Source organism: Emys orbicularis, chromosome 8, assembly GCF_028017835.1.
Source record: "Emys orbicularis isolate rEmyOrb1 chromosome 8, rEmyOrb1.hap1, whole genome shotgun sequence".
NCBI classification, from domain to species: domain Eukaryota; kingdom Metazoa; phylum Chordata; order Testudines; family Emydidae; genus Emys; species Emys orbicularis.
In genome coordinates, this window is record NC_088690.1 from 39,527,267 (window position 1) to 39,553,431 (window position 26,165).

General features: G+C 43.4%; 1 protein-coding gene across 2 annotated transcripts in view; it reads right to left on the minus strand.

Moving 5' to 3' along the window:
* CDC14A (cell division cycle 14A) overlaps positions 1–22,490 on the minus strand; it is a 149,370-nt gene extending 126,880 nt beyond the window's left edge. For both annotated transcript variants that reach the window (XM_065409094.1, XM_065409093.1), the window contains exons 1-3: positions 22,188–22,490; positions 21,524–21,614; positions 6,614–6,689 (exon numbers count right to left, since the gene is read on the minus strand). In XM_065409094.1, the coding sequence (XP_065265166.1) occupies positions 6,614–6,689; positions 21,524–21,614; positions 22,188–22,293 (273 nt within the window). In that variant the 5' untranslated portion in view covers positions 22,294–22,490. The remainder of the gene's footprint in view (positions 1–6,613; positions 6,690–21,523; positions 21,615–22,187) is intronic.
* Between the last annotated feature and the right edge of the window lie 3,675 nt (positions 22,491–26,165).

A 26,165-nucleotide genomic window follows, 5' to 3' on the forward strand; every position in this document is an offset into this window, starting at 1 on the left:
ACTTTCAACAACCCATTACAGTCTTGCCTGTTACACATAGAATGCCTAAAGTAGAGTGCAATGGTAAAAAAACAGTTGTCTGGGGCTTTTTGCGCAACAGAAGAATATTTGAGTAAGAGACTACTAGCTCAAGTGGATAACACCTCTGGCATTTTCCCTTAACAGAAACCTAAAACAAATTTAAGAAGCTGAAGGCTTTCCATTTCTCTTTGGGGCATTTTTGAGCAGGTAGGGGGTAATAATCACATTTTCCATACTCCAGTTTGTCCAGTTAAATATTTGTATCCCCACACTTCCTTCATAAGAAGAGATAGCTGTAGAGTATATAGCCTTTTTTAAACAAAGTACTTAAAAACAGAAGGCTCACAACAACAAATAGCCAATATATTAGCTACTTATTTGTTACTCACATAAGGAAGTCACTACTAAGGACTAGTTCACACACTAATCTAAGTCATCACAGCTGCTTGCTATAGATCAAAACCTAATCTCTAAAGCCTTGGCTACACTCGTGGATTCACAGCGCTGCCGCGGCAGCGCTGCGAAGCGTGAGTGTAGTCGCGCCGCCAGCGCTGCGAGACCTCCCTCGCAGCGCTGCGAGACCTCCCTCGCAGCGCTGCGAGACCTCCACCTCTCCGAGGGGAATAGCTTGCATTACACTGGCGCTTTATAGCGCTGCACTCGCTGCGCTCAGGGGGGGTGTTTTTTCACACCCCTGAGCGCAGCAAGTGCAGCGCTGTGAATTGCCAGTGTAGCCAAGGCCTAACAAGGACATTTAGATTTGACTTTTAGACCTTGTCTTGACAGGTAAAAAGGGTGCGTTTTTCAATTGTTAGCTCCACTGAATTAAATAAGGAAAATCATTTATTCATATCTGAATATTGGTGACACCACAGCAGATTTTTCAGAAGCTCTCTCATTCCATTGCCAGCTCTGAGCCCTCAGCAGCTAAACTCCCAGTGATCTGCCGCAGATACTTTCTATTAATCTCCTTGCTGATCATCCCCTGCTACGATGACCCACGACCACTCCGTCCATGACTACTTTCTCAGGGTTACTTCCATCTCAATGCCTGATGTGACCAAAGTACGTAGGCTTGTGCCTGCTGATTTCCGACAGCAGATTCTGCTTCTGTCCAATAATATTTCTAACAAGTATTTGTCTTCTTTTCCATCCAGGAGATATGGAACAGTCTTTGCCAGCACCACACCTGAAAGGCTTCTATTTTCTTCTTGTCAGTAGCATTAACTTCCCATGATTCAAATCTATAAGTCACTATGGAAAAAATTATGCTTTCACTAGTCAAATCTTCATACATTTTAAGATGCCATGGTTTTTCCAAACATCCATAAAGGAGGCCATGGCTGACTGAGCCATTCTTAGTCTTCTTCAGAACCGCCTCCTTGGTTGGATATTTATGATCCTAGATGACTTGACCATGAATCTTGATCCCTGTTTGCAACTTATTTTATTAATCGTGTAAATATGCATGCATTTAGTTTTCACTCACTCATTCAGGAAGGGTTCATATCCCTCACAGTTTTGACAGACTCCACAATTAATTGTATTAGATCACTGGTTGTAGCAGAGTATTTTGTCAGTGTATCTAAAGTAGGTTAAGTAGTGTCCATTAATGGAAATCCAAATTCCATCCACTTTGTCAAAACTTTTCAGGGCTTGTCTCACAATAAATTCTGTGTACATGTTGAAAAGGTTTGGGAAAAGTATATACAAAATGTGCATGTGTGTGGCGCACCCTGCCCAGTGAAAAAAAAAAAAAACACTCGCTTGTCACCTGCTGCTATTCACACTGTAGTCTGTCAATGTTAGACTTGCAATGAGTTCAGTGAAATGCTTTGGAATCCCCACTTCTGCAGTATCCTCCACAGGTGATCATGTCAGACAATACTGAATGTTTTAGAGTAGTCAATGAAATACACAGTCAATGGATGATTATACTCCCTGCATTTTTCAATGAGGTGACAGAGGTGTGTGGTCTGATAACTTTTACCTTGACCCTCTCTGAGCTTAACACAATTGAAAAGCCGCATCAAGCTGCAGGTTACACATCTGAAAGCTAAAAATGCAGCCAGCTAACATGGCTTCAGATGTATTAGCCTGTGTCTTGTTCAGGCTTTCAGTCTGCTATGCTAACTCAATTGAGTTAACATGATTTAAAACACACACACACACACACACACACACACACACTTTTTGCCAATTAAGAGGGAAGACTTAAAGGGAGCTCCACTAAATAATCCTTATTTTATTTATGCAAATTCTCAGAGCCAAGGATTGCCTCCCCGATTCCTCTAAGATTTAAGGTACACCTCTACCCCGATATAACGTGACCCGATATAACACAAATTTGGATAGAACACGGTAGAGCAGTGCTCCGGGGGGCGGGGCTGCGTACTCCGGCGGATCAAAGCAAGTTCGATATAATGTGGTTTCGCCTATAACACGGTAAGATTTTTTGGCTCCCAAGGACACCGTTATTTCGGGGTAGAGGTGTATTTTGAGGACCATTATACTAGACTGCTTTCTCCTTTCTAGAATTACTGTCACGAATAGTTAGACAAGGTGAGGGAAATAGATATAACAAGTTTAAGACGGTGTTAATGTCTGAATTCCAAAAGAGGGAGAATTTAATATAGAGTACATTTAACATATAACAAAGGGGATTATTTAAAAAACCACCACCACCACCACCACACAAACACACTACAAGCAGATAACTTAGAGTCCACATACTGTATACAAAAGGAACAGTTTTAAAAAAAGAAGTGTCACTAGTCCTTACCTAGCAATAGAAAAACTAACTTCAAGTTCAGTTTTTCCCCCCCGAAGATAAATCATATGACCCTTATGTAAACTAACTACAGCATCTTTAAAGAAAAATGTTGATCAACCAACCGAATGCCTAGACCTGCAATTTATGTAATAGATTACCTTAACAGTTCAAACATTTAACACCCCTCTTCAAGGTCCTCACTTTCAGGCTCTACTACTGCAAAATATTCCCCTTTGACTTCCCTCTTCAGCATGTATAAAATGCTGTGATTAAAAAAATCTTCCTGGCCTATCATTTTAACCATGCTCTCCCCCATATGAATCTCTCCACTGGCTTCCCCCTCTGCCACGATATCAAATTCAAGCTTCCTGTCACAATTGTCAATGCCCTACATAAACACTCCATCCCTATTTATCTGCTATTGTCTTGCTTTGAATCAGCCCTCCACTTCTAGGATGACAGATCCAGCCACCTATTTATCAACTGCTTAATTCCATACTGCCTTCTGTCATGAAATGTCCTTCCTGATTTTTAATTAAAAGACCCTCCACCCACTCCACATTTAAGTCCCTTCCTAAGACACATTTCTGTTGTATTGCATATGGAAAAGACTCATTGACTTATACCAACAAGAGAGTTAATGCTTCAACTTTATTTTGCCAGTACCTGATCCAGGGCCATCTTGGGCACTCAGCTAATATATTGTATCCCTTCCCTTTAATCAGGGCTGCCCGGGCCGGGGGGGGGGGGGGGGGGGGCGCAAGTGGGGCAATTTGCCCCAGGCCCCACAGGGGCTCCCACAAGAATATAGTATTCTATAGTATTGCAACTTTTTTTTATGGAAGGGGCCCCCAACATTGCTTTGCCCCAGGCCCCCTGAATCCCCTGGGCAGCCCTGCCTTTAATCTGTTTGTTTTTGACCAAGTACTCCACAAGACCAGGGCTGGGCCTTGTTTTTGTTTGAAAGATTCTGAGCACAACAGGGGCACTAACAAGAAATATTATGTTAATATTAGACATTTGATTAACAATACTGGCACAGGAAATTCCCAATTATGCAGTCCAACATTTAACTTCGACCCACAGGACATAAATTCAAAAACCTGAAACTAATGATTATTTTATACTCATATTATAAGTAGGGTTTGTGGTAGGACTGGCTGGAATTTTCCCAACTAAAGAGGTTTTCAATCAGAAAATGCTGATTCATTCAAACCAGAATTGTTCCGGAAAACCCCAGGCTGCCAGAGTTTGTGGCTCCAGGGCAGCCCTGCCATGCAGACTGCCTTGGAATTGGGAACCCAAAGGTTTCCAGGGTCATGGCTCCACAGGAAGGAGCTCAGAAACCCTGTGCACCCGGGCTAGAGCTAGGGTTCTCAGGCTCCCTGCCATGGAGCTGAGAAGTCCTTTGTTGGGCTTCCAGGGTCTGTGACAGGGGTTCTGAGGAAAAAGTGGTATGCAGTGGTGTAATTACAGACTGTATCAAGATGTACATGCACAAGGAGGGGCCAAATTTAGGTTGCATAGTTAGGAAACTGTAAATTTGGAATTTTTTAACTTCTGAGTGCTTGACTTCTCAACTTTAATAATGTTCCTTTAACCTTTGTTTGTACCAATGTATTACAAAAACATAATAAATGGCCATTTTCACTAGAGGTTATTTTGCAAAGGGGTTATGAATAAGATACATTAACAAAAGTTTCTTGCAGAAGTTTGTTTCAATCAAGTACTTCTTTGAAACTTTATGCCAGGTATTTAAATTTTTCTACTAAGTCATGTTCCTATAAATTAGCTCTCCTATGAGGTTCTTTGACAGTTCATTCCCTAAGGATTGTACAAGAGTAGATCTCCTTCTGAAAACCACGAAGTGTGGGACATTGTATTACCTGCAGAACATTTAAGGTCACTCTGAGGATGACCCAGCACATGCTGTTCATTTTAAGAACACTTTTAATGCAGATTTGACAAAACTCAAAGAAGGTACCAATGTGAGTAAGGTCACTGAGAATTCAGAGTACCAGAATTATTTTTGTAGTAGTATCTTGTTCTAGAAGGAAAATTTTAGTAGTTAAATGTTCAGCTAATGAAACAAAGTAATCTAACTCCACACATTTACTTAGAGGATAGTAATGTATTTCATGTTGCAGTAATATGTTCTATTATTCCATTAGCTTTAATCCCTTTTGCACTATATTACATAGTCAGTGAAGAATTTGAAGGGAACAGTACAAATTTATTAAACTTTATAAAAATTAATTTGAGAATATTTCTGTACTTGGAAAAATGTTTTCTTGAAGTTAAAATTAGAACTGGTCAAAACTTGGAAAGTTCCAGTAGATGGGAAATTTTCCTATTTCAAACTTTGCTATGAACCTAAAATTCTGTAAAATTTTAGTTTTGGAAGCACTGACGCATGGCATTTCCAAAACAAAACATAGGCCCTGGGATCCAGCAGCTGCTGGCTGAAATGGACATATTCTTGTCAGTTTCATATCGTCCATCTCTGAAAAACAGCAGTGAAAATTGACAGGAAGGTCTGTATCAGAGCTGTGGCTCCCTAGAAAGCCAAGCTAGGATTTCCAGAGCTTTGAGGACCCCATCTTAGCAACAGGGAGCCTGCAAACTCCAGGGTCCCCACTGGAGTCTGCGTGGCAGGGTTGCCCCATTGCTGCAGACCCTGGAAACCTCAACAACTTGCCAGGAAATCAGGCAGGTTTCCTCATCAGAAGTTGGTTAACCCGGATATGTCTCTGAACATTTTTGTTTAAACTAGTTAGCATTTTCTGACAAAAGCCTGTTTTTGTCAGAAGATTCTCAACAAAGTTTAGTTAAGATATTTACTTTTCATATAAGGCAACCCAATTTGTTAGGATTTGCACCAGGTGCAGAAAGCCACCTTTGTTTTCCTTGGGCATCTGGGGACAGGGCTGGACTGAAGGCTACATGACTGTATTATTACTGTTCTTAGAGGAGGTCAATACAGTCACATTTTATATGCATTTTTGAAAGGTGCCTTTTAATTCTGAATTGTATATTTTTATGTACTGCCTAGGATTCAGGACAGGCACTTTACAATTTAAATAAAAGTCATCACGGCATCCAAAGAAAACAGATTGACTTACCTTACATAAGACTCCTGGATCTAAGTCAAGGACCAAACTTAGAAAGCCCTGATGCAGGGGCAGAGAAGAAAACAGGTACATGGATGTGTGGTTAGGAACAGCAACTGTGCCACCACATCAGAAAAAAGTGTTTTTGTATATGAATTTAACTGAACTTTTCTGTATTACTGTTATATTAATAAAGATGCATTGTTTCTTTAGAAACAATCTAAAGAAGTCCTAATTCTTCCATTGAAAAATATTCATTTAAATATGCATTTTCATCCTTCTTTTGTCATAGCATGGTAAGAATGTATCATGATCTTTCAGTCTAATATTATTTGTTCTAACATACCTATAGATTACAGGCAGATATACTGGCAATGAACTCAAGACATCAACACAACTCAAAAGGATTCTGGCTTTCATTCCTTTGCTTACTATTCCACTAACTTCCTTTGGCTTATATTACATTTCACCTTGACGAGAAAGAGGTGTACATGTCCTTTGTGGTTCAATTGCTGAACATAAAGGCTCAATTTTCAGTTCTTCATGGGGAGTACATTCATGGCAAGACAGCACAACTTCTGTGTCCAAAGCTCAAGGTTAACCATGTAAATGACACTTGTACAGCAATGCTATGTACTGCAATTTGTTAAGAACAATACAGTTTGAATATTTGGCACAGAAATCTAAATATAAAGGGTTAAAACTTTACCTTTAGCTTCTTATTTAGTTTGCAGCAGTATCTGTATAACATCGCCAAGTTTAAAGGTCCAAAATCTGCATAGAAACTGTGGAGTGAGGAAAGAGATGAAAAAATACATTTAGAGAAGAACTAAACTATTTCAATGAACATCTGCTTCCAGCTCTTTAAACTGCAAGCCAGTTAGTAATTTTGCTATGTTCCACTTGGGATCCAGTGTAATCATGGCAAAAAGGTTTTCAGTGCTGTTGTAGCCATGTCAGTCTCAGGATATTAGAGAACAAGGTGTGTGAAGCAATATTTGACCAACGTCTGTTGGTGAGAGGAGAAGTTTTCAAGTTTACACAGAGCAAAAGAAGAGCTCTGTGTAAGCTTTAAAGCTTGTCTCTTTCACCAACAGAAGTTGCTCCCATAAAAGATATTACCTCACCCATTTTGTCTCTTCAGTATATACTGTATTGGGCAACTAAAAACATCTTTTATCCATTATTGGGGGCCTCTATATTTCAGTTGCCTAACACTTTCTATTATAAAATATTCTCAAAACTTCATTTTGAGAAGTCCCAAGACCTCCATTGTTTGCAGCACACAAGCTCTCAGCTACTTCCCTTCCCTCACCTTCATTCCTCAGGAAATTATGGCAGTCTGTCAAAACAACAGAATACAAAAACATTCTAAGACTGGGCCCATGCTGCCACTTAAGGAGCAACTGCTGCGGACACCACACCAGGAACTGCCAAAATAGCAGTGCAGGGTCACAGAAGAGCCGGGAAAGACTATCTGACTACCCTTCCAGACCCAGAACATGACACAAAGTGATTTTTCATCCTGTTGATAATAGCCCACTTTAACTGATTTGTCTCAACCCCCCACTGGGTAAGGCAACTCCCATCTTTTCATGTACTGCTATATACATCTTCCTACTGTATTTTCCACTCCATGCATCTGATGAAGTGGGTTTTAGCCCACAAAAGCTTATGTCCAAATAAATGTGTTAGTCTATAAGGTGCCACAAGTACTCCTCGTTGTTTTTAAAAGGCCCTCCCTCACTCTGGCTGCACACCACAGGAAACAGGAGCTCCCCCAGCTCCTGAGCTGGGAAGAGAAAAGATATATTCAGGCCAGATGAGCCTCCCCTCCACCACCTCCCAGACCCAGCACATGGCCCCAGTAACCCATTCCAACCTCCCTCAGGGAAAACATCCTTCCTACTATCAGCTATTGTAGTTAGTGCTGTAGTTCAAGTGGCACTCACTGTCCTGCAGTGCTGAAGATTAAGGATGTAAACACCACTCATGGTGGGAGGTTGTAACAGTTACAAGTATAATTTCTCTTTTAGCTTAAAAAAAACAACCCGTAGGAAATTATATTCATGAAAACCCTATGCTACGTTACAAGAACATTATTTAGGTTGCAAAGTCATGTACTTGAAATTTAGGAAGTGTCAAATTTACAGTTGCCTGGGCAACCTTAATTCTGGCCTCCTTGCTTATCTAGCTCTTCTCTAGAAGGGGGAGAAACGTGCCATTCTATTGATTATTAATTTCAACATATTCCTCTGCTGACAACATTCTGAGAGAGGGAGCGAGAACAGAAAGAAGAGATGGGTTTAAAGTTGGCTTTCCCACAGGAATGCAGGGGGAAGGGAAAGAAGAAGGGAGAAGAGTCTAGTACAATGACACTAAATTGGTATATATGTTGCCCTGCTTTTTAAAAAATTGGGGGGGTATAAAAGGGTCAGTGGTCATCTTTTTTGCAAAGGTTCTTTTGAGACTTTGTTCGTTCATTTGACATTTTTGCTTCTTTTGTTTAAAAAGTTCCCCCTTACTAACGTATGGAAGTTTCTTTATTCCTAATCAGAAAAGGGGTGGGGGAGGTGTCTCAGGGACAGGGAAAGAAACTCTCCTCAACCCCCTTTCCTCCCTCCCCCAAAAAACCCAACCACCTAGGATATTCCTTAGTGAAGTTCATGACAAACAAGTGCGTAGGGACTTCATGCTTTAGGACAATGACTCCCAAACTGTAGTCTACATACTAGTTGCTGGTGGCCTCTAGAAAACTGACCAGTGTTAGCTCTCCTTATTTCCAGCCACTTCTACAGGTGTCATTTTCTCATTACAAACTGGACCTAGGTGCCTCTTTGTAAAAAGATCTGGGAGCAAAGGCGTTTCCTACCTGCTTCTGATGCTTAAAAGCACGAAAGAAAACAGGAGCTACTCACTACAAGAACCAACCACTTACCAAGAGAGATGGGGAGGGGTCGGGGAGGTAGAAGAACCAGGCATTAGAAAAACATATGGAGAGAAAAAGAGGAACAGGATGCAAGGGGCAGAAGAACAAAAGTGGCCAATGTCATTAACATACTTATATCAGAGCATTTAATACATTAAATAATTGTCTATTACTTTTTCATAGCTATGTTAGGAAAACAGGGATTTTCCATCACATAGAAATTTTGAATCTTCAGTAACAAAGAAAAAAGTTGACAATGTCAGAAAAATTTTATTTGGAAATGTCACCATGGTCCCTCATGAAAGCTGTAGCATAGGTGCCTAATATGTCCATTCTGTTCTATAGACTAACCTCCCATGATGTACCATAGTCTCCCTCTTGATGAGAGGAGATGCTGCATCAGGAGAAATGTAGGCTATGTCCACATTACCACTTATGTTGGCAAAACTTATGTCATTCGGGGTGTGAATATTGTACACCTCCCCCCCTGAGCAACATAGTTACACTAGCATAGGCGATAGTGTGCACAGCACTATGTTGACAGGAGAGCTCTCTCCTGTTTGCACAGAACAGCTACACGAGAGATCTTACAGCTGCACAGGTACAGCTGCACCGCTGTAGGTTCTCTAGTGTAGACATAGCCAGAGTCCAGCTGAGAAGCCTGGCCATTGAGATCAGTGACTTGCGGCAACTGAACTAGGACTTGTCTACGCTTACATTTTATAATGCTCTAAATTGCTGGCTCCGGGGGGTGAAAAAAAATCACCCCCTTGAGCACAGCAAGTCTGAGCGCTTTAAAGCACTAGTGTAGACAGGCTCCCCTCATGGAGGTGGATTACCAGGAGCGCTGTCTCCCAGCGCTCGCATGCGACCACACTCACACTTCAAAGTGCTGCCGCGGGAGCGTTCCTGTGGCAGCGCTTTGAAGTTTCCAATTTAGACATACCCCTAGAATGCCCAAGCAGCAGTGGTGGCATATCCATATATGAATATTTTGAGTTTGAGGCATTCAGTTCTTCCAAGAAAATTTTTTTGGTCAAAACCTCAATTTTCCAACTGAAAAAACAAAACAAAACAAAAAAAAAAATCAGTTGAAAGTATATGACCAGGCTTGTTTTGCTATGTAAGTATGCCGTACTTCCTACAGTGATTTTATATTATAAGTGCAGGAGAGATAGTCCAAAAGACCGTCTGTATTAAGAGAAGGGCCATACTATTAATAAAATTTGGAGAACCCCTGACCTAGGGGAAATGGTAATGAGATTAAGAGCGTAAAATCACTGGTTTGAATCATCTTAAGTTGGCAGTGACAAAATATGTATTATCTGGTAGCCTTTGTGAAATGAGCTAATGGTCTCCAAATCAAAAGACCATCAACAACAACTTCACCCCTATTTATGGCACCTTATGGAAGCTGCCTCAGCAGGCAGGCCAAAAAGTTAAAGCTTAGAGAATTCATTCTTTGGCTTCTTGACATGGTCCTTCCAAGTCAGAACTGAGGCACATTTTAAAATCACTGGGAGCAGGGGGATTTCCACAAGCTGTAGTTATGTGGTATTTTAACAGAGGACTTGAGTCTTTAGTGTTATGAATCTGGCATCCTCTCGAACTCTAAAATCATTTTCTACAAGTGTAAAAATAGAATAATCAAATTATAATGTATTGAACAAGCACTTTCTAAAATCCATGGATGCCTTGGGATGCCAATTTTATTCCTTACAAGTCCTCAGTTCAGCCTGGATGCAGACACATTAACCTTCAGAAAGATACCCACAGACTTTGTTAAACAATCTGGTATCTAGCACACGCCTGCTCTGAGAGAAGGATGGACTAGGTATTTATGTGAATATTAGTCTGTAAAATTATTGTGCCCTGCCATTCAGCTTCCCAAGTTCTCGTGAATCCAATGACAATAATTGTAGCTCATCTGAAGGAAGGAGGGCACAATTTTATTCTTGTTTGGCAGACTAGTCTAAGCATCTTTTCTACATGATATGCTGATAGTACAGTGGGTGCGGAAATAATATTACCACGTCAGACTTGTGGTGACTGAATCCAAACATGTTTCACACAAGCCCAGACATCTGTGACCCAAGATTTCAAGATGTCCAAAAACAAAGAGTATGTCCCAGGACAAATCCTAACACTGCTGTGATGTTCAAGGGGGGCTGAAGCTACTGGATCTCCTGAATTCTTGATTCAATGTTGTGCCATAGCTCATTACTAGCCCAGAGCAATCCAGCTCTTCACTGTCCTCTGGAGGATATGCACTAGAATCATGAGCTAACTTTATTACCTCTCATGAAAGGCAGGGTTATTGTTGATTAGTGGGAATACCCAAGTTAAGCCACCGAGAAGCAATTCCTTTGTGTCAGCAATTCCGATGTCCAGATATGTAAACTCAAACAAAATCACAGAGATTAGTCAGAAAGTAGAAATGCTTGAGAGAATTAGCAGGGTCTTTATTCTCCTTCCCACTGAAAGCTTCCTCCTGTCCGACTATCAGAGTGGTTCAAAGCAAAGGTGTCCTGCTCTCAATTCATCACTAATTCTAAGTGACCAACTAGTATTTGTAAAATAAATTTTATATATAACAATCTTCTTCCACCTCCAATTTGCTAGAAAACTATGACCCTTCCTTCCATACAAGAATCTGGCCACAGCGATCCCTGTGCTCTCCGTCTCCATGCTGGATTAGTGTAGGTCACTATACTTAGGAGCGAATGGGAATGCAACTCAAAGACTCCGGCCTACATAAATAGAACAGGCTACCACAAGGATATCACTCGGTGCTTCATTCCCTCAGCAAGTTTCCACTCCTCTTCAGGACTTCAGTCCTGATCTTCAAAACCATCAATGAATCATGACCCAGCTGCATCAGTGACTGAACTTCCATTAACGAACGATCAATAGAGAAGCATTCCTGAGACAAGGTACCTCAGAAACCAGGACAAAGCTTATGAGCAGGATATAAAGTTCTCAGTCAAGAAGGTTTAGTTATAGAACAAGCTTTAAAAAAAAAAAAAAAAAAAAATCAGACTAAAATCAGATTTTCAGAGCATGCTGGAAACCCCTTCTCTTTGGAAAAAAACACCTTGAAGAAGTCTGAGTTCCTCAACAAGTCTAAGCAGGAAGGCAGCATGGTGTACAGTGGTGAAAGCTGGAGCCTGGGAATCAGAAGATAAGAGTTCTATTTTTGATTGGTACTAATTTGCAGTGCAGTTTTTGGTGATTTGTTTATCCTTTAGTGAGTGAAACAGATATGCACAGATGTCCCTTTGAGATGTTGAGGAGAGGCACAGTACAAGGGCAGAGAATTGTTAATTAGGTCAAAGTTCAGCACAAATGTTTTGAGGGGAGGGTTTTGGGGTTTTTTTTGCATCCCACTGGTTTCCAAGAAGGAGGGCGGCGGGGAAGTCTACGGACACTAATCTTTCTCCCCCACCCCAGTAGAAATCTGGCTAGAATCTAAAAATTAGAAGTATGATTTAGAAGAGAACAGCTACCTAGAACTTCTACATTCAATCTGAGGTTCCCCTTTATGGGCTAATTCTGCACCTTAAATGTGTTGCAGTTCATTTTTATAAGTGAGAGGTGAGGGGCGGGGCAAATGGTACACTTCAATTTTTAATAGTGGTATATGATTACTGCATGTGTTGGTTGGACCAGTATTTGAAGAAACTGGAATTTTGCCACAAAGTATTCTCATACACATGATTTATAGTCTCTTGCTTGTACTCCATGTTAGCCTTCTAAAATGGCTTTTCTTGTATTCTATTGCCTGACAAGACTGGTCAACTGATGTTCAATTTAACATGATCACATGCTGTTGAAATGAACAAAACTCACTGTTTTATGTGGGAAGTGGTAGCTCTTGTGTGGTGTGACAAGGGTAGTCTAAATTTTCATTATTGGTCCTACAGCCACTGAATCAGGGAGCATTCAGGGCTTTCTGCACAGCCACAATTATTGGGTCACCACAGTTAAGTAAAGAGACCTTTAACTTTGTGAAGTAAGTGAAAATTTACCATTGCTTCTTTGAAAGTATGAAGGCAGTGAAGAAGACATTTCATACCAATACAGCTCTAGACAGTACTAATTTAACTTTATTACACAGTAAGCATTCAAGATACTGACTTTACTACTTCCTAACCTCAAGAACAAGGGATATATATTCTCTGAATTAAACTTGCTTGATCCACAGCAATATATCACAGTTTGAGTAAGTTAACCTAGATCGTCTTGCTGATATGAAGTATATGTTGTACAAAATGTTCCACTGTCACATACAATTACTTCTGCGGCTGTTCACAAAGTGTCTCTGGTGGCACAGTATCTGTGATGTCTTGATAATAAATATAATTACCAACCAGAATAAATGGTTGATTAAAGGCTCTATAATTTCGGAAGACTGAAGGATCCTTATGCCTCATTACAGCAGTACTGAAATAATTTTTTTTGATAAAAGTACCCAAAATTGAAACATGTCCAGCAAGCTCTCTAGTTTGTTGATATAATAAGTCAAAGCCTATTATACGTTAATCAGTCAAGTGTAGGATGCCCAACCCAGATCTGTTGGCTGAAAAACAAACAACAAGAGCCACTATTCTTCTTGAAGAAAGCTATTTACCAGGGCCTGACTCATTAACTATTAGGTCTATCCAAAACAGGTCATGTCTGTGTGCCAAATGATCATCTGTGAGCTGGATTATTTCTCAGCAGCTCTACATCCTTGAAGGCATCAAAAATGGTATACCTTTTACAGATGAAAGCATGTACCTCTTGAAGAGAGACCCCCGTCATCTTAAGACCAGAAAGTTTCACTCATAATATTCACTAGATCAAAACCAATTTTACCTAATGTAGTCACAACTGGATAATTCCATTCAGCTTTTTTCCCTTTCATTTGATGATATATAAGGTTGGCAAGAGAAAGGAAGTGGTTTTAATACAAGCTCTCATTTTTACACCATGGCATGATAGGTTCTCAAGTTAACACATAACATATTTAACCAGAACAGTTGTCATTACAGTAGTGAAATTCAAGATAGCTATTATTTGAGATGGGCTTAAATAGCTTTTAAAAGCATTTCATTTGATAAAGTATTGAAACATTTGATTTGAACGTATGAGCAAGAGTACTGAGCATGCACTTCTGACTCAGTTTCATTCCCAACTTTAATTTTCATCATAATTCAGTCATGCTTTGGATCTACTTTGGACTATGAAAAATAGCTACAGTATATAAGAGTTGTTATCCTTAATGATAGAAGTGACCAGTACTGGAGACCAAACACCTCAAAACCCACATAGGAATTTTGGGGCCCCATCCCTATTTATAAATGGAATGTCTAACAGCAAATATTTTTTTCGCCACACTCTTCAAGGGTACATTTTGAAGAACAAAGAGCCGTGGTAGGGGACAGATCTTAAATACTGGGATTGATCAAAGGATGTGTTTCTGATAACTATTAGGCTGACAATCTTCTGCCTAAGTGTCTGGAGTTACTAGTTAGGAAATATATACTGCTTCAATGAATGCACATTGACGGGCCTCAGAGAAAGAGCTCAGAGTTTCTACAACCCTGTTGAACACACCTTACGAGTTCTGGGTTCGTATAGTGGTACCACTATAAAAGGCAGGCTGTATTTTCTTCTGTATACGAGAGTGTCTTACCAGTTACTAGGAGGATGCAACTGGTGAAATTATCAATGTATGATTACTCACATATCCCACAGTGGTTCGGGACATTCTTTTTATACCTATAAAATCCCATAAACAGTTTGGGTCCTGGATCGATACCTCAAAGATCCTCTCCCATTTTGCAATAAGCCTCAGTTGATTTCAAATGCTAACAATTTTAAACAAAAAGGGCCTTTGTAGCAAGGCACTCTGAATGATACAAACAATTTTTACTCCTGGTGGAATTCTGCACCACTGCGCATGTGCAGAATTCACGCGCTGCACAGAATTCCCCTCCCCCACAGAAAATACATTATGCCAGAAAGGTGCTGCAGTTACTCCTTTCACCCACCAAGGGCTGCTGTGGTGTCAGAACAGAGAGCAGCGGCTCTGGGAGTGGCACCAGTTGTGGATAGAGAAGACAGAGAATCTGCCTTCCTCACAGTGCCCTGCCCGTGGGGCCAGGCCGAGATGCACAGGATATGGGGGAACAGGCAGCATGGGGCACATGGGGCTCCTGGGTGGGGAGGTGTCACAGACTGGGGTTCAGAAGGGCAAGTGCAGGGGGACAGCTTGGGGCAGGGTCTGAATAGGAGAGGGGGTGCAGGGACACATGGGAAAAGGGACAGATGTGCCTGACTGAATGAGAGGGACTCAGGTCAGCCGGAATCTGCATGGTGGAGGCTTCCTAACAATCCCACCCCACCCAAAAAAACCCTGTTCCATACTTCTCCCACCCACACAATCCTTCAAGTTCACACCCAGGCTCCTTCCCAGTAATTACTTCCCTCTCCCATAGCTCCTCCATTACCCCTGACTCCCCCAGGCCTTTGTACTGCTTCTGAAGGGGTGCAGGAAATATGTTTCTGTATTGTAGTTTAAATGAATTATTACTTGGAGTTCTATATTAATATACCTAGCAATGAATCTATTTGTCAAAAAACATTTCCTGGATCTTTTCTGTTGTCTGTGTTGTTACAGACAGTTGCTGACAGGTATTTTTAAATAAATTACCAAAATAATTGAAATTGATGTGATAACACTGTTATGTGACAAAAAATATGCAGTTACAAAATTATTTAAATTACAGTAAGACCTAGAGGTCCCAACTGAGATTGGGGTGTCATTGTGCTAGGCACTGTACAAACATGTAGTAAGTCAGTTATTGCTACAGACAGCTTACAGTCTAAACAGACAGAAGAAGCATTATTAGGAGGCAGATGGTCTCTAGCGGATATGACACCCAACCAGCATTCAGGAGACATATTCTATTCCCAGTTTTGCTACAACCTGCTACGTTCAGAGAAATACATGAATAAAACATGTGGTGTGTACTGTTGCTAGGCCACCATATGCTTCCCTCTGGATGACCCAAGTTTCATAGGGGAAAAAGTACTTTTGAAGCCATCAATATCCCATATACAGTATAAAATTTATGTGACGGGTAACAAATGTTAAGGCAAAATTTGGCATTAGCCAGTTGAAGGGAGGTATATATTGCTGCACAAGATTACTTAAAATCTGTATGCCAGCTGATAATTGTCACCTAGTTTATTAATACCTAGTTAACCCCTTTCCTGGAAAAAAAAGTTTTTGTTTTTTGTTTTTTTTTTAATTGTCATTCTGTGCACAAAGAAACAAAAGGTCTTTAGATACATGCCCTAAAATTCAAGGGCAATTTTACAACCCTTCCTCACTTTGATGCAAAAGGTAGGCAGATTACCAGGACATTTCAGGCATGTAACTACTGATAGGAATGAAGGGATACACTATTTGGACTTTAGAGTTTTTCCAATTAGTTTTTTCACCCCCTCTTGAATTTCTGTATATGTTTCCTGGATACTGTATATTGGAAGTAAGGTGTCCCTCCAGTGAGGAAGTAAAATACAGATAAATCTTCCTGACCGTAACAATAATGAGTGAAGTGTTGGATTCAATTATTTTTAAGTAGCAAGTTCAAAATCTGTATGCACCAAAGCTTTATAGTTTTTTCTTCAGTAGAGTGTTTAGAATTAAAAATGTCCAATCAAAGTCATCTTGCATATAAAGGAAGTCAATTTATATTTTTAAATGTTGGGTCAAATTCTGCTCACCATTAAACCGATACAAAACCACAGAAGTTAACATCTTGTCACCAGCCCAGACATTTAGATATGAAGCACCTAACCTGGGGAATCTCAATTGTGGGGCGCAACAGGGGAAAAGAGGCAGTTTGAGGTAGCTAAGACCCAAGACATAAAAAGTGTCTTAGGAGAAATAAACCCAGACCTTTGAATTACATCCAAAAGTTAAACTGGAAGCTAATGAAGATCATGAAACACAGGTATCATGTGCGAGCTCAAGAAATGCTACCAAGGTCTAGTCTATGTTTGAAAAGTGTAAGGGGACTGTTGCCCCCTTACTAACATTCAGTGGGGGTGTTTTGGTTGGCTAGCTCCCAGCACTAAAAGGGGAAGGGTTGATGGCAAATCAGGAGCCTGAGACTGACAGTCCCCAGGAACAATGGGGAGAGGCCAATGCTCCAGATCAGCCTGATTGACAGGGCAGGCAGGCTAATCAGGGAGTCAGGAGGCGAGGGGGGTCCCGTCCTCCGTGTGAGCTGGAATGGCTTGAGTCAGACAGAGTGGGGCCGAGCTAAGGAGAGAGCAGGGGCCCGAGCTAAGTTGCTGGGAGCAGAGCTGCAGCCCCAAAGCCAGAGCACAGCCCAGAGAGAGCAGACCTGCCCTGGGAGGAGAGCTGCAGCAACCAGAGCCAGAGGGGCCAGACAAGCAGCCAGGAAGCAGGTCAGAGCTGGGAGCAGAGTCGCAGAAGCAGCCTGCAGAGCAGACCTGTCCTGGGGGCAGAGCTGTAGCAACCAGAGCCAGAGAGGCCAGAGAAGCAGCCCAGGGAGCTGAAGGCAGAGCAGCAGCAGCAGCCGTGCTGAGGCAGAGTGGAGCTGGGGCTGGAGCAGTCCGGAGCTGGGTGCGGTGAGCAGCTGGGGAGAGTGAGGGGGACCCTGGCAGTGGGCCCAGCACAGGGAGATACCTCAGCCAAGAGGCTTTGCAGGCCAGACTTGGAGGGGGATCGTAACCCTGACAGGGCGGGGGCGACGCTGGGAAGAAGGGTCCTGCCACCTAGAGCCTGAGAGCGTGTGGCCACCGCCAGAGCAAGTGTCCAACCCACAGCGTCTCTGCAGCACAGCCAGGGCCTGAGAAGGAGGCCCAGGACCTACAAGGAACAGACTGTGAACTGCCCTGACGTTCCAGAGACACTGCTTGTGATGATCCCTGCCATAGAGCAGGGTGATGGGTTTTCCTTTAACCTTTCCCATTTTTCCTTATTCTTTTTTAAAAGTAATTGTTAATTAAACAACTTGTATTTGCTTTAAATTGTATAAAATGATCAGTGGGTCAGGGAGGTGCCCAGTGCAGAGAGAGTACCCCGGAGTGGGGACACCCTAGCCCCTGTCCTAGGTGACCACAGCAGGGTTGGGGGTCAAGCCCCCCAGGAATCCTGGGCCCAGCCCTGTCGGGGTTTACGAGGACTCTGCCAGACAGGAGAGTGGAAGGGGAGTCCTCAAGGGCAGGGAGGCCTCTGGGTAAAGGAAGTGGGAGCGAGGACTCGGATCCTTTCGCTAGCCCACTTCACCGGGGTAGTGCAGAAGCCAGGAAAGTTCCCCACAATAGCGGGACCATTCCCCCGCTTACAAAAGGTTTGTTGGTATAACTATAGAAGAAATCTGGTAGTCTTAAACCCTTATACCAGCAAACGAATGCTTTTTCCAGTATAGCTTACACTGGTTCAGTGGTTGAAATACATTATACCAGCAAAAGCACTTTTATGCCAATATAACTTCATCTACCTTAGGACTTTTGCTGGGGGAAAAAAGTCACAAACAACCAAGACTGCTGTATGAGCAAAAGCTTCTAACATAGACCTAGTGTAAATAATCTGGCCAGTGCATTGTGCATGAGGTGAAACTTCCAAGTGGTTTTCTGGTCTCCTCAAGCAGACCATATTGCAGTGATTGAATATGGACAAAGACAACCGTAGCAAGATCCATAACCACAAGATGTCACCGGCTTTTTCCACCAAATAAGTACAGCCTAGAGTGCTTTAGCTGCTACTTTAGTAAAGTAGTGTTACCCTTAGATACCCAGCTAATTTTAGTAAAGTATCTCCCAGCTGCAAACCCTTCTAACAAGAGGGCAAATCTTCTCTTCAGAAGGACACCAATCTCACTATTACTGCCAGATGTTTCCCCTACCCTAAAAACCATTACCTCTGTCTTGCCAGGTTTTTTCAGCCACTTTGCCCTAATCCAGATACATACTGTCCCATCCAAAGGCAATAAAAAAAAACAGCTTAATGTTATCTGTGTATGATTAACACTGAAGCCCAAAACAGTATCTGCCCAGCTGATTTACATATATTTAACTATAAGGGTGATGAGAGCACCATAATGCTCAATATCATCCTTTGTATCCTCTCAGAATACAGCCATTCACATGCAATTTCATCTAGCCCTGTCATACACTGCACACACATCACAATTATCTTGTGATCAGCAATATCAAAGACACCTGACAGAAATAAGGATTAGCATGAACACTTGATCCAGGTCAATAACCATAAGGAGAATGGATAACGAGACCAGTACAATTTCTGCATCATATCTAGGCTTAAACCAAAATTGAAGAAAAAGAAATCTGGAGATTGAGTACTGCAAGCACTGAACAAGCTGTTAATTCAAGCCCTAGACAGCTCAACAATTAGCAAGATTTTGTCAAGAGCAGACTTCTTGAATCGCGGCCTAACCGTTTTTTGTTTAAGATAGGACAGCACCAGTAACAGACCCAGAACCCTGCTGCATAATTTAGTCAGCCATGGCATGTATCTTAGGCCAGGGTCTACACCAGGGGTCGGCAACCTTTCAGAAGTGGTGTGCAGAGTCTTCATTTATTCACTCTAATTTAAGGTTTTGCGTGCCAGTAATACATTTTAATGTTTTTAGAAGGTCTCTTTCTATAAGTCTATAATATATAACTAAACTATTGTTGTATATAAAGTAAATAAGGTTTTAAAAATGTTTAAGAAGCTTCATTTAAAATTAAATTAAAATGCAGAGCCCCCCGGATCGGTGGCCAGGACCCAGGCAGTGTGAGTGCCACTGAAAAATCAGCTTGCATGCCGCCTTTGGCACGCGTGCCATAGGTTGCCTACCCCAGTCTACACTATAATCATACATCGGTATAACTATGTTGCTCAGGGGTGTGAAAAATCCATCCCTGAAGGATGCAGTTATACCGACCTAACTCCGGTGTAGACAGTCTTATGTCAATGGGAGGGGCTTCTCCCATCAATATAGCTACTGCCTCTCACAGAGGTGGATTAACTACACTGATGAGAAAAGCTCTCCCATTGGTGTAGCAGCATCTTCACTGAAGTACTACAGTGGCGCAGCTGCACCAGTGCAGCTGTGTCGCTGCAGCGTTTTAAGTGTAGACGTGCACTAAGTCTCAATCACGGTATGAAGTTCTTCAAGAATCCTCAGAGCCTCAGCAAGGTTAAACCTGCCTGAATATGAAATTTTTTATCATCACGTTTGTCCCTCTTGACACAGAATCACACCCACAAAAGCAACCAATCTGCAAACAGGTAAAAAAGCAGCAAGAATTATTTTTAACCGAGCAGAAAATACAGATTCATCAGGCTGTCAGTAACCCAAAACAGTTTCACTGAGGGGGATGCACCGAATGCAAACAAAAATACTCCATCAGAGCCATAGCAGCAGATAAACAACTCTCTCTCACTTCCCCCCCCAGAGTAATTTATACATATTACATCTCTATATGGCTGCACTGTATTAAGTGAACCTTTGCATGTAAAAAGGATAAAACCAAACTCTTTAGGGTCAGACAGTTAAATTTTGCTAAATATATTTGTGTACTGAATGCCCCAAATAACTAGATTGAGAGCAAATGAGCACATGAAGTTTAAAAACTTATTCTCCTTAAGTTTCAGGTCCCTATTCTTCATGCCTCTCCCCTTGGCCCTAGTATCATGATGCCACATTTGTGTACTACTGCCATAACTCTGAATGCCCATTCTATAATAACTAAGCTACAAACAGAGCATACCCATTTCAAGATATAATCTGGTTCTCTTGAGTTTTTAAATAGTATTTTGTATCCTATAGTCTGAGGCATAGCCTCACTTTGTTGCATGAAGTTATAAGCATAATTCCCTTTACTTTGAGTTCAGATCATACAAATAAAATAGGTAACATGATAACAGAGCAATAATAATGTTATTGAGAAGGGCCACAGTCAATTTAAGAAAACACACACATCTAAAAGTGCTTTTGCTTCCAACATCTATGAATAGTTTTCTTTAACCTCTATTTTTCAGCTTGTTTATTTTGTTCAGATGACACCACTTTGTGTACAGTCAATTTCACTGCTGACCCTGAATTGTCAGTTTCCCTTGCATGTGTTGGTCTTTCATCCCACAGGAAAGAAAAACATTTTTAAATATAACATCCTTATTTATTAAACCTACAAAACTATCAGTAAAAGCTACCCCTTATTTTTTCCTAATCTGACTAGATTTGAAGCTTTAGATGTCGATGTAAGAGCCCATCTAAGCTTCACTATCTTTAAATTGTAAAAAAAAAAAAAAAAAAAATCCAAAGTATAATCACTTTGTATTTTTCTGCATATAGAAAATAAGGAGTTAATTACTAACAAAACAGAGAAGCCACTGTTATTTCACCTGACTTCCCCCTACACAGACTTCTATTTAAGACTTTATCTAATAAGATTTAATTACTCTTAAGAGAGCCTCACTTTATAAATAAGTCCTGAGCAGCATCACAGCAGTCTTGTTATTCTTTAAGGGGAGAATGGTTGGTTCTTTACTACACTCCATTCATTACAGAGGACTGAAATGCATCAATTAACAAGATAGTTAAGCAATTAGCAAGAGCCTTACAGGACAATGGTAGTAAGAAACTAAAAGACACTTACTTTTCATAGACCAGCTCCTCATCAGTACAGAAATAGTGGGTATTTACTGTGCTTTTGGGTTTATTCCGTAAAGTAGCAAAATATAATCGATCTGAAACAAAGTTGAAGGCAACTGACGAAGGCTATAAGGTTGTCGTGGTTCCCTTTCTCTAACACCCCCCCCCCGCCCCAATTATCCCCCCAGGCCAGCACGGTCAGCTCAATGTTAGGGGGTAAAAGAGCGATCTCCGCCCGCCCGCCCTCTAATCCTCGGCCTCCGAGCGGGCGGGGCATCGCTACATTTCTCCTGCGTAGAAGGGAAAAGAGAAAGTCGGGCTGGCCGCGCTTAGCCGCACACGGCTGTCCCCCAGGAGAGGGCTGGGCGGGACGGGATCGCTACAGGGTGGCTTTTACCCAGCGCAGAGCCCGGGGCGACAGGTGCCGGCTGTTTCCTCACCGGAACGGAAAAGGAAGGAACCGGCTTAGACACGACCAGCCCCAGCCCAGGGGAGCTGGGTCCGTGAGCCCTGGGGACAGGGATAGAACGGCGAGGACCACGGAACTACAGGGATAGGAAGGAGAGGGAAGGGGCGAGGGCAGCCAGGCAGGGTCCCGGGGAAGGGGCCATGGCCGCCAGGATAACCAGGCAGGGTCCCGGGGCCGTGGGGCTTCTTGTGTCCCTCACCTTTCAGGAACTCGGAAGCTCCCACCAGCAACTCGGAGGCGGATGGAGCCGGCTCCATCTTAAAGAGGGCGCGGAGCGGCGAGGCGCGGGGCAGCTCTGAACTCATGGGACCCCGGGGCAGCTCCGGCGGGACCTGCGCGGGCTCAGCAGACAGGGAGCCCCCAGGCCATACCGAGAGGAGCCACCTGCCTGCGGCCGCGCTGCCCAGAGTGCCGTTGTCCCCACCGCCCGCATGGGAGTGAGAACGGGGACAAGGGGAGCTGCCAGCTCCAGCACAGAGCGGGCGGGCGCCGAAGGGGACTTCGGATCTTCCCCGCCCTCCGGCAAGGCAACACCCCCGCCGCTTAAAGGGGCAGCGCCTGGTTACCAGGCACGGACCAGCGCGCTAGCAACCCCGTTACCAAGGCTTTGTTACACCGGACCTAGCGCCGGGGGAGGGAGCAGAGACCGGTGCCCCACCCCGCCTCCGCTCCTCCCTCAGAGCCCCCCCACACCCAGGGCTGCTCCGCCCGCTGCCTTAGAGCCTGCAAGCGGATCCTCTTCTCCGCCCCTTCGGAGACTCCTTACAACCTGCTCACTCCTCCCCCAGCCTCCCCCCTCTCCCCGCCCCTTCGAAGCCGCCTTACACCAGCCAGCCCCGCCCCCTTCAGCCCCCCGGCAGCCCCCCTCGCAGGGGGATGCCGGAGAGCCCCCAAGCTCTGCACTAGCATCGTGGAGAGCAGAGCCGAGGACGGCCTGGGAAGCTGCTGGGGCTCCAGCGCTGCGGGGTGGAAGTGCCTCGGTTACAAGCGGTGAGCGCTCCTCAGGGGGCTTCACACCGGGCACCTGCCGCTACTGAGTCTGGTGGGGCCTGGGTCTCCTCAGCGCTATCTACTGGACGGAGCCCTCAGTCTGATGGATAGCGCGGTCAACCAATTAAGAGCGCCCTCCCGCGTTCGTAGCCAGTGGCAGGGAACGGTTGTGAGGCCGCCCCCTCCAGAACGCGCCCCTCGGTTGGGTGGTTGAGCGGGCTGGGCTCGGCCCCCAGCTGCGTGCGGCGGGGCAGCGAAAGGCTGGCTGGGAAATAAGGGTGAAAACTTCCCCGGGCACCTTTGAAGTCTCCAGATGGACGCGCCACGGCTCAGCCCGGCCTCTCGGATACGCGCACCCGCGACAGGCCGCACATCGCCCTTCTCCGGTGCAGGCTCTTCCCAGGCGCCCCTTCAACCCCGCCGTTGAGTTCGTTTCCCCACAGTCCTGTCTGTGAGGAGAATTCGGGGGCGGGGGCTCTCCACAGGCAGGGATAGCCTCGGGGGCTAGGATAGGGGACCCGGCCTTCGGGCCCAGGGCGTCTCCCTGTCCCAGCCCTTCTGGGCTCCGCTCCCTCCTATGGAAGTAGCTACAGGGCAGTGGTTACAGCCCCTCGCCTTTGGCGCAGGTATAGTGTTTCCATAGGAACTGCTGTAGCGATGAACGCCGGCGGGTAACTGGCTAGAAAACTTGGGAAGCTAGAGAAGGGTGACCAGATGTCCCGATTTTATAGGGACAGTCCTGATTTTTGGGTCTTTTTCTTATATAGGCTCATATTACCCCCCACCCCGTCCCGATTTTTCACATTTGCTGTCTGGTCACCCTAAGCTAGAGTCAGTCTGAGCAGAAGTGGGCCTCACAGCTTCATTACACCTGAACTACTGTACAGTATCGTAGCGCTAGCTTCCTCACACTGCATTATAAAACAAATTCCCAGTGCATTGGGCTAAGCCTCAGGCACTCTGAGCCCATTCTTCTGGTGCCTCTAAGAAGTTATCCGGTGATGTAATATTTACTAGAGGTTGCTACTGTTAAGACTGTGGAACTAGCTGGACTATGGGGAAAGCATTCATAATTTGTTTATTCCTGGTAACACTGAGAGACCGACACTTTCTTAATTCAGAAAAGATTTTTTTTCATAAGTAGCAGTAGGTCAGCAGAAGTGAAATAGAGTTGGATACCCTTATTTTGCTCTGTCTGGCGTAAGCAGTAGTAGCGTATGCCCAGAATAAGTGGGGGTGGGGGCTCCAGGTAACTGTATTTCCCCCCCACAGAGTGATCATAGTTTCAAATTTAGCTGTACCTTACCTCCCTACCAATTTACAGATTGATTCCATTCCCTTGCCAGCCCAAATATGGGCAGATCACATTACCTAGTCTCTCTCCTCAGGCACACCACTATGCCTCAGTTTCCTCCCCAATCATATATCTGGGCTACTCACACACTGCATGGCTAAAGTTCCAAAACAGGATGTCCCTTTCTGGGGTCTGTTTAGTAATGTCCTGGTTCTATTCAAGTACTTGAACAGGAAGCTCCCTGTCATCCACCTTGTCCTTAAAGGCTTCACCTCCCTTTAATTAGGTTTTCTTTGTAGTCCTTCTTCCCTCATATCAGGGTCCACAACAGTTTTCCTCACCCTTGGCTGTAGGGGTTCTCTCCAGCCCTTCCACCACCTTCTGTGTATAGTCTTTTCACCCCTCCTAGCTGCAGACATCTGGAGTAGTTCCAAGTGGTCTCTGCCCAACTTGCTGGCCATAACCTTAATCATGCTCCTTTCCCAAATCCTTACCAGGGGAGGATAAACAGCTACAGCTGTTGCTTCACTGGCAGATCTGAGGCAATTCTTTTGCTCCAGGTCTTTTTCAGTCTTAGGAGGAGAGGTATGTCTTATGGCTATCAGGCCTTGTTCTCAGCTTCATCATCTGATTAGTCACACAGCTTGTCTGAAGACCAACGCTGCCACAATCCTAATGTCTTAAAGAGGCTGAGGCCCTGCAACAGCCATGGTAGGCCATGCCTGCCTTAAAAGGCCACCATGCTCAGTGCACCAGCCCAACCACTTGTCATTTTAGAACTTCCCATTCCCCATCAACTTGCACTCCTTCCAATTCAATCCCCACCAGCTCAGCAATACCACTCCTTACATGTGCATACATCCAGTTATTTTATTTTCATGAAGGATTTGTGAAGAGAGCAAAACAGTTTGGTTCTGACCTCACTATGGACCTCTTTCTGCAACCTTTTATTAACTTGGAATAGTAATAGCGTAGGCCCACTTAACCCTGTTTTAACTGGGACTTACATAGTGCACACACCTTGTGCTAGCCCTTTGCACAGGGATCAGTTACACTACTGACTTAAAAAGGGACTACATGCACAAGTATATACTTTTCAGCATGAATAAAAGTTGCCAAAGTGGGTTACTTCCCCACAAACCCTGTGCTTTGGGAGTAAGCTGTTGTAAAACTTGAGATGACAAGAACTCATGTAAATAAAACTCCCTACCTCCCATGTTGTACCACTCCTGATTTTCATAATTTGTTCATCCATTGACTAGGCCAGTCCTAGTGTTGAAGCTTCAAACAGATTTGAAGATGGGATGGATAGGCCTTATACAGACTGGTTTCCTTTAAAAAAAAAAAAAAAATCTTGAGGAAAATTATAGGGTAGGGCCAGTGGCGGATTAATGATTTTGCCGCCCCTAGACCCTGAAATAATTGCCACCCCCGGCAGCTGGCCCCATATGAACTTGTTTTAGTTTTTTTAGTTTTAGTCTATATAGCGCCATTTCGGTTATAGCGCGGGACCGCGCATGGATCCAAAACGCCGCGTTCAAGCGGGGGTCCGGTGTATATCAAATATTTATTTTATGTAGATACAGTGAAAGAAATAAAAGTATTTGAGTAGTAAGTAATTAAATTTGTTTATGCCTACACCTTTGAGTGGCAAATTTATTAATTAATTCTGTATAATCCAGAGAAGTTGTTAGATCCTTTTCAATTGTCAGGGGAGAAAGGGAGTTTAATTTTTCTTCATTGAGATTAGCCCTCAAATAGTTTTTCAGCCTTTTTAATGCCGAAAATGACCGTTCTGCTGAACAGTTTGTAGCAGGTGTGCAAACGAACATTCGGAAGGCAATATCAAGATTTGGATATACTGAATGAATGTTTTGATTTCGAAGAAGGCTG